A 9,107-nucleotide genomic window follows, 5' to 3' on the forward strand; every position below is an offset into this window, starting at 1 on the left:
AGTTTTTGGTCTTTAAAAATTTGCAACACAATTCACAAATGACCAATATTCTCATTCTCACTCCTCGAATAGATTAAAATGTCATCAATAAACACAATTACGAACATATCAAGGTATTGTATACACACCCTATTTATTAAGTCCATAAACGCCACCGGAGCATTACTCAACCCAAACGACATTACCAAGAACTCATAATGACCATACCGATTTCAAAAAGCCATCTTTGGAATGTAATAATTTTTCACCCTCAATTGGTGATAACCTGATCGAAGATCGATCCTAGAAAAATATCTAGCCCTTTGAAGTTGGTCAAACAAGTCGTCGATCCTTCAAAGAGGATATTTGTTCTTGATAGTCATATTGTTCAACTGTCTATAATCAATGCGCATACGAAGAGGATCATCCTTCTTCCTAACGAACAACACTGGAGCACCCCATGGAGAGACACTCGGTCGGATGAAGCTCTTATCCAACAAATCCTTTAAATGTTCTTTCAACTCCTTTAACTCAGCCAGGACCATTCTATAAGGAGGGATAGAGATAGGTTGTGTATTGGGGAGAAGGTCAATACTGAAGTCCATTTCCCACTCGGGAGTAATACCAGGTAAATCATCGGGGAACACTTCCGGAAACTCATTGACAATGGGGACCGACTCAAGAGAAAGGGTATCAGAATCGACATCCCTCACCCTTACTATATGGTAAATGCAACCCATAGAAATCATATTTCTAGCATTTACACAAGAGACAAACTTCCCCTGGGCATAGAATTTCCCCCCTTCCACTCTAGGATAGGCTCTTTTGGAAATTGAAACCTGACCACTTGAGTCCTACAATCTATAGTAGCATAGCAAGCATGCAACCAATCCATCCCAAAATAACATCAAAGTCTAACATGTCAAGCTCTACCAAGTCAACAAGACTAACTTTATGGGAAAAGGAAATACGACACTTTCTATAGACCCTCTTAGCCACCACAGAATCATCAACATGAGTAGAGACCGAAAAATGTTCTAATAATATATCGGGGAGCACATCAAACTCCATGGCCACATATGGTATCATAAATGACAAAGTAGCACTGGGATAAAGAAAAACATATACATCAAGTTGAAAAAACTTTTAACATACCCGTAACTACATCCAGAGAACTCTCTTGGTCACTACGTGTTTGGAGAGCATAAAAGCGGTTTTGCTTCAGAGCATTGGAGTTCGACCCACTAGGAGGAACTTGCTTTCCCTCTCTCCCTTTTGCTGCAAGCATGGGGAAATCCCTCATTTTGTGACCACTCTTCCTGCAACCAAAGCAACCGTCAGTGCCGGCTAGGCGCTTACCATTATGTTTCTTTCCACTCTTGGCACAAGTAGTCCTAGACCTCCACTACCTCCTTGAGGTTTAAGGTTAGACACCCTATTATTGTTAAACCTAGGTGGAGCATTAGAGGAACCTTGACCGAAATACCCTTGACGAAACTTACGATGACCATGTCCATCGAATCTAGCATGTGAGAAATTACCATCACTGGTCTTAACCCTTTTTACCTCTCTAGACTTCTCTTTAAGTTTCTACTCTTCAATTTGTTGTGTATGTACCATGAGATGAGAAATGCCCATGTCACCAATGAGCATGGCAGTACAACACTCTTTAACCACCATTTTGGACACTCCCGACACAAACTTACTCATTCTATCCCTTGAATACGCAACCATTGTTGGAAGATATTTCGACAATTGAGTGAAATTTAGAGCATATTCCCTCACATTCATACTTACTTGATGAAGGTTGATGAATTCAAGCACATACGCTTCCCTCATATCTAGGGGAAAGAACCTATCCAAAAAAACCGATTTAAACATTTCCCACTCCATGGGACCCGCCCCTACCAGCCTTGTCTTTTCCCATTGGTTGTACCACACTTGAGAAACACCTTTCAATTTGTAAGCGGTCAATTCTGCCTTCTCTCCTGGATTCACTCCCATGATATCAAATACCTTATAGACCTCATCAATAAACTCTTGAGGGTCCTCCTCAAATTTGGAGCCATAAAATTTTGGAGGGTTGATCCTCATAAAATTCCTCACTCTTGAAGCCGTTGTACCTACCCACATTTGGGTTAATGGTGAATACCACCTCCTTATTGGTTTAGGCCATCACAGCTTGAGCCAACACTTGAAAAGTCGATCTAAACTCCGCATTTGTAACTTGTTCGGCTAAGGGATCGACTAGAGCATGAGGAGGAGCTTCTTGTTCCACATTCTCCTTCACATTCGTTCTAGCATAAGCTCTTCGCCTAGACATATCCTGTAGAGCATAGTATAAGGATTATGAGAGAAATTTAATAGAGTTAAACTCTATGTCACGAATTTAGAGTAATGAAAGAGGTGGAGTTTCATAATCATCTTGTACCCTCTTTGTAACACCTATAGTTTAGTAGGCCAACTAGGTCTAAGTGTGAGGAAAAAGAGCCAAGGCAAGGGGAAAGGGCCAAGGCCCAAGCCAAGGGCCAAGGCTGCCCCAAACTTGGGATGTACTGCCTAATATCCATGACCACCACCACAACTCGTGAGGTCATTTTGTATGGTCTTACTACACTTATATAAACTATTTTAACCCTTTAACCATCCCAATTAAGTCATTATTTCCAAAACCCAAAAGATCCATAATGAAACGACCCCAAAAAATGCCCGAAAATGTGCTTCGGAAACACCTATAATTGTAATTTCCATATATCTCAAAATCCGTTTCGTTTTTCGAAAATCCGACTTCATATTCTTGTTTAGGGGGTCAAATTGAGTGGGAAATGGGTCTAACCCAAATTTTAGAGCAACCGTATCAAAATCCAAAATTTCCAAGTGAAGCCTTTTTCGAGGGTCTACTTTGGAGGGTCATATCTCCTAGCACACAAATTATTTGGTGGCCAATAATATATCCATGGAAAGCCCTTTGAGTTAGCTATCTAACGCACTTCGTTTCACCTTATTCGGAGTTCGGACGAAGAAGTTATGCCCATTTTCGTAAAGTCTGTCCGGCAGAAAATCCAAATTCCAGTAGCTGATTTTACTGTTCATCTACTGTTCACCCGCCTGTTTTTTTTTCTAAGTGTTGGACCCTTTTTTTCAAAGGACTTATATTAATTCCTAGATACCATAATCCAATTCCCATCCCAAAAAAAAACATTTCCCTCTCTACAATCCTCCATTTAAGAAGAAGAAGAAGTGGGAGCTAGGGCTTTGGATTCAAGGCTTTCTTCATCAATTTTCGTGGGAGATCATAGCAAAGGTATGGGGGTCTTGATCCTTGTCTAATTTTCCATACAAGGAGCCAAATCCAAAGTTACTTCAAAATATGAAAAATCTAGGTTTTCACTCAATCTCATGGGTTCTTCCATCAAATGGTTTTAAAAGGTTTCTAATGACACTTTATGGTTATATTGTTGTTGTATTGACGATTTAAGATGAAAATACTCCATGAACCCATGATTTCTCTCTATTCCTAGTTTATGCCTTTATGAAGTGGTTGCTAGATAATGAATGTATATGAATCAAACTTGTTTAAAGGTCTTTAGATTGTTGAAGTATGTCATTACCCATGCTTATTTTATGGTGTATTGTTGGTGTATTGGTATGTGAGGCTTATGGCCTTAAAGGCATAGTATGAGAAATTGGAGTGTTATCATGACATTATATGAATGAGAATCCAATGAAGATAATGTGATCATGTTATGAATGTAAAGGTGTTGTTGTAGGTTGTTCACTGTTTTGGTTGCATAATTACTACCCTAATTTCCATGCTCTTTGATTTCATTACATGCCTTCAAGGTGTTTGACAAAATGTCCAACTATGGAGAATTGATAAATTGATGTTTTAAAGCTTGAGTTATGAGATGTATGGAACTTCAAAGATGTGTTGATGACAAACTAAGCTTGTGTATATGTTCATTCCATACGTGAGATTGCATTAGAGCCTAATGAGAATTTCCTATATAAAGTGTTGCATGACCATGCCCGGTCCGGGGGAAAAGAACCGGACAACCATGTGAGAGGTTTATATCTCACCACCTAGGATGTTTGGGGTGTGACCAACATCAACCATGTGAGAGGTTTATATCTCACCACCTAGGATGTTTGGGGTGTGACCAACATCAACCATGTGAGAGGTTTATATCTCACCACCTAGGATGCTTGGGGTGTGACCAACATCAACCATGTGAGGGGTTTATACCTTGCCACCAGGGTGTCCGGGTGTGAACGGCATCCCCCATCCTAAGTTGGGGTTATAGATTGGTTGGATCATGCATACACATATGATATCTACTATTAGTATAGATTTACTTAAACATGTTTTGACTTCACTTTGATCATGCATCCTCATATTGTTATTCATAATGCCTATGAAACTATTTCTTGTATTTCGATTGTGTCCTTGTTTATTGTTGTGTTGCACCCCGCATACTTAGTACATTCCAAGTACTAACGCATATTTTGCCTACATGATGTCACCATGTAGGGACCGGAGCTACTCTTGATCCTTCTCTCCATTCACGTGGCTAGTACGACGCTTATCCGAGTTTGTTGGTGAGTCCTCAATAATTCGAGGGCTAGGTTATGTTTCTTACTCCTATGTTTTGAGACTTTAGCTTGCAATTGTATTTTAACTATGAGGGGAGCCGGTAATATGTCATGGCCCCCGTCCTATCTATGTATGTAGAGGTGTGAGTTGGACAAGTATTTTGTAAACGAGCTTGACTCTTATTCTATGATGTCATTTTGAAATGGTTTGCCTTAGTCCTTATTTCCCGTTAATTAATGTTGAATGTACTTCCGCGACCGATGAAGTGTGATGACAAGTTTGAGAGGCTTGTTTGGGGTTCCTTCGGGTTCCTCATTCGCCATGTCACGTCTAGGCCCTAGGCTTGGGTCGTGACACATAAGTTCTTCCTCTAAAAAATTCTCCCTCCAGAAAACTCAAGAAAGAAGAAAAAGAAGAAGAAGAAGAAGAAGAAGAAGAAGAAGAAGAAGAAGAAATCAAGCTAGGTCAAATTCCTCCAATCTTCCAAGATTTGTGAGGTCTTTGTATCCAATGTATGATAGCTTATTCATCCATGGATTCTTCCATCCATGGATCCCCTTAGAATTCCCCCAATTCAGGTTAGGGTTTCTTCAATATTGTGGGTTATGTTGTATGTTGACCCAATTGAGTGGGTATTGATTGTTTATGATAGAATTAGTAGTGAATCATGTTATTTTGATGAATTCACATGTTTTCTATGTCTAACCCTAGTCTAATTGATGAAATTGAAGTAATGTGGGTTTATGCCTTAAGAAGGGAAATTGAGGATTTAGAGATAATCTTCTAAGATTGATGATATGTATAGTAGATTGCTTGAGATTAGGGCATGCATATATGAATTGAATGAGGTAAGGTATATATGTTGAATAATTGTGAGTAAATGTTGGCTTTAAGCCTACATGATGAATTATGACTAGAATTGCTTAAGAGTAAAACATGTATGAGAAATTATGAGTAGATTTGTCGTAAGAACTAGACATGTATGATGTATATGGAAATCATGAATGATGACACATAATTATTAGGGCTTTTAGAGTAAAAGCTAATATGCATGTTAAATTGAATATGGTATAATTATGGAAGGACTTTACCCACATGACCTAGATTATGAATGTATGGGATTATGCATGTTTTTATAGAACCTATGTAAGTGCTTAATTGTTATGCCTCCTAAAACTAAAAGACTAAACTAGAGCCTAAAGCGTAAACTAGTAGCCTGAATGGGTGTAACGTAAAGAATAGAGTCGTAAAATAACCTCCGTTAATTAGTACAAGTGTTTTTGGGTATAAACGTCAAGGTATGACCCCCCAAGGACCCGGACCCAGCAAGGGTCCTTGAGGAGGACCAAGAGGCTGCCCAAAAAGCTGTAAAAAAAAAGCTTGACGTGGTGGACCCACACCCCATAGGTGGGCGTCGTGGGTCTAGGCTGGACCTCCCTGCATCTCCTAACTGTCTGATGCAAACCACGTTTTGCCAGCACGACTCATAGACCCACCCACGTTCCGTGGGTGGGGTTTCGTGAGTGACCCCTGGAAACTAGTTATTTAGTTTTAGTTAGAGTTAAGGGAGGGGATTAGGGTTAATTAATTAATTAAGTAGGATTTTTAATAATAATTAAAAACTAACTATATATACGTAACAGACCCCAAAACTAATTGAATTAGTTCATTCATTCAAGACCCCAAAACAAACTCATTCCCTCCCAAATAATTCTCTCTCTAAAACCTCCATCGAATAAGAAGAAAAAGTCAAGGTCTAGGGCTCAAGAACTTATATTTGCTACCCAAATTCATGAGGAATCTTCAATTAAGGTATGGTAATCCTGATCCATGGAATGCTTTCTTACATGGAGCTCTTAAATTCTCCAATTTCAAAGTAGGAAAAATCTCCAAAGACCTAGGGTTTTCTTCAAATCATGGATTCTTTCTCAAATTGTTTTCAAAGGTTTAATTGTCTTATATTATGGTTTAATTACTGCTTTTAAGATGTTTTTTTAATGATAAATTCACCATGAATCTATGAAGTCCTCCTAACTCTAAATTTATGACTCCAATGTGGGTGAATTGTAGTAAGGTCAATTGTATTGAATTGTTCTTATTGTAATGTGGTTTCTTGATTATATTATTATCCATGTTAAATGTACTAACCCTAGATTTGTTGGGTGAATGTGATCCTTGAACCAAGATGGGTAAGCCATGAGAATTATGCCTAATTTTGGACTACATGTATATGCACTTTATGAACATAATTATAACTTAATTATTGTGTTAATTGAAAGTACATTCTCATAAACACATAATGATCATGATGTGAAAGTTCTTCTCACTATGTTATGATTCTAAGGTTGAAAGTCCATTTTCACCTATTGAATCTATGAGCTATTTTATGCATTGTGTTGGGTGAAGGGTTTAGACACTCCTTCATACTTGTAATTTCAATTCAAGACTGAAGATGTAATTGTGGGAAGTAATGCTTAGCACTGAGTGGATATTGACTATGATATAGAGCCTCTCCCGTAAAGAAAGGCCGGGTTTCTAAAGTTAATCTCATGAGATGGAAGCTCCCCCGTTAAGTAAGGTTGGGTTTATAGTAACAATCTCAGTATCCCTTAACTATGTGCCCTCATAGGTCTTTAGCTAGTGGATCCACCTAAAAGCTAATATATTTAGTTCTACCTTAGACAAGTAGGACACCTCTTTTCGGTGTGGGGCATGGCACCGAATTCCATGTTTATCTCACATGGTCTATGTCGGTTAAGGCTTATTCCCAAAGTAATAAAGAAGATAAAGCATTAACTATGTTTACTTAAGGAGTTTTACTTAGCATGGGTAGGATTATGGGATCTTACTTATGCATGGCACAAGTAGACTTTGAGAGTATTTATAGTGGGTTCTTATTATATGTAATGACTTATACTTTGATTACGCTTATGACTTGTGTTTTATACCAATTTTCATGATGGTTCTCAAACTTTATAAAATGCATACTCTTCAACTAAATTGTCCCTTTTTAGCATATTTTCATGATTTTTGTGCATGGTTATCATACTTAGTGCATTCTTGTACTAACCCATATTTCTTCTACTCTTTTCACAAAGTGTAGGTTTCGGCATTTGAGGTGATTGTCCCTTCTATTCAAAGGTTGGATTGAGTCTCTCCAAAGCTTGTGGTATGTCCTCAAGGATTTGAGGACAAGTGTTACTTGTTGTTCCATGTTTCTTTCATTGTACTAGACATTTTCATATTCTGTATTGTAAGGGATGTGACCCTATTATTTTGAGACTCCGATAGTAGTAGATGGCCTAATGAGAATATGTCTAAACTTTCGCTTTACTTTTATGAAAGTTTTCTTACAGACTTTGAAAATGCGTTTCTATTCTTTATTATTCTATACTTATGTGATGATGATATGCTAAGAGGCTTACTTGGGCCCTTTTTGGGTTCCATGTGCCGTGTTACGTCTAGAGGGTACCCTTGGGTCGTAACAAACTTGGTAATCAGAGCAAAATGTTTAGAATGATTCTAGGATGATGTCTCATAAGCCACGTCTAGTAGAGTCTTGTTCATAGTGTGAAGTGCGCCACATTTTTGAGTGAGAGACTATAATACTTTAGGAAATTTCACTTTCTTCATTATTCTTAAGTCTTGCCATGGAGTGTAACTATATAAAGTCTTCCTTCTAATCCTTCTCTTGTGTTTTCAGGAAATGAATACACGAAGGGATAACACAAGAACGGTGGAAGAGGAAAATGTGAATCAAGGAGTTCCTCAAGGTAATCAAATTCCTCAAGATGAGCAAGCTCCGAATGATTCTCTGGTTATGATAGATGGGGAGATGAGGTCAGGTTTGCTAACATTGACCCGAGCCATGACAACTCAAGCCCAAGCTATAACAGCGCAAGACAATAGGGATGTTGGGGCTCAGGTGAACACTACTATGAATTCTATGGCTCGAGGTTGAGGGTTTTTTCTAGGATGAATCCCCCTGGGTTCCTTGGTTCCAAGGTGGAAGAAGATCCCCAAAGGTTCATAGATGAGGTTTGCAAGATACTTGGTGCTATGGGGGTGTCTTCAGCGGAGAAGGCGAAGCTATCCACCTACTAACTCAAAGGTGTAGCTCAAATTTGGTACGAACAATGGAAAGGTGAGAGGCCAAGATGAGAGGGTCCCATAGATTGGGAGGTATTCAAGGAAGTATTTCTTGATAGGTTCTTTCCCCTAGAGTTGAGGGAGCGAAAAATGCAAGAGTTCATAATCCTTCAACAAGGGGGGGATGAGTGTGAAGGAGTATTATCTCAAGTTCACCTAATTATCCAAGTATGCCCCAACCTTGGTGGCGGACTCAAGGGCTATAATGAATAAGTTTGTGATGGGAGTGTCCGATGGTAGTAAATGAATGTCGTTTGGCAATGCTTATCCCAAGTATGAATATCTCAAGTCTTATGGTTCATGCTGAACAAATTGAGGCTCAAAATCTCAATAGGATGAATAGGGAGGTGAAGAGGGCTAGGACCCGTGATGGGAACTTTTCCAA

At 38.8% G+C, this 9,107-nt stretch overlaps 1 protein-coding gene across 1 annotated transcript; it reads right to left on the reverse strand.

Moving 5' to 3' along the window:
• Positions 1–332: 332 nt before the first annotated feature.
• LOC125822493 (uncharacterized) lies at positions 333–2,112 on the reverse strand. Its single transcript, XM_049501898.1, has 4 exons — positions 1,916–2,112; positions 1,135–1,298; positions 592–697; positions 333–525 (listed from the first exon to the last, which is right to left on the reverse strand). Exons 1-4 carry the CDS (start codon positions 2,110–2,112, stop codon positions 333–335), a joined length of 660 nt encoding a protein of 219 aa, XP_049357855.1.
• Positions 2,113–9,107: the final 6,995 nt, after the last annotated feature.

Source organism: Solanum verrucosum, unplaced genomic scaffold, assembly GCF_900185275.1.
Source record: "Solanum verrucosum unplaced genomic scaffold, falcon-dt-bn FXZP01000302.1, whole genome shotgun sequence".
Lineage (NCBI taxonomy): Eukaryota > Viridiplantae > Streptophyta > Magnoliopsida > Solanales > Solanaceae > Solanum > Solanum verrucosum.

Coding starts and splice junctions, on each gene's coding strand:
- LOC125822493 (XM_049501898.1), bottom strand. CDS start 2,112: ATGTGGGTAGGTACAACGGCTTCAAGAGTGAGGAATTTTATGAGGATC. Junction 698..1,134: donor TTCTCTGGATGTAGTTACGG/GTATGTTAAAAG, acceptor TTTACCATATAG/TAAGGGTGAGGGATGTCGAT. Junction 526..591: donor TTACCTGGTATTACTCCCGA/GTGGGAAATGGA, acceptor CCCTCCTTATAG/AATGGTCCTGGCTGAGTTAA.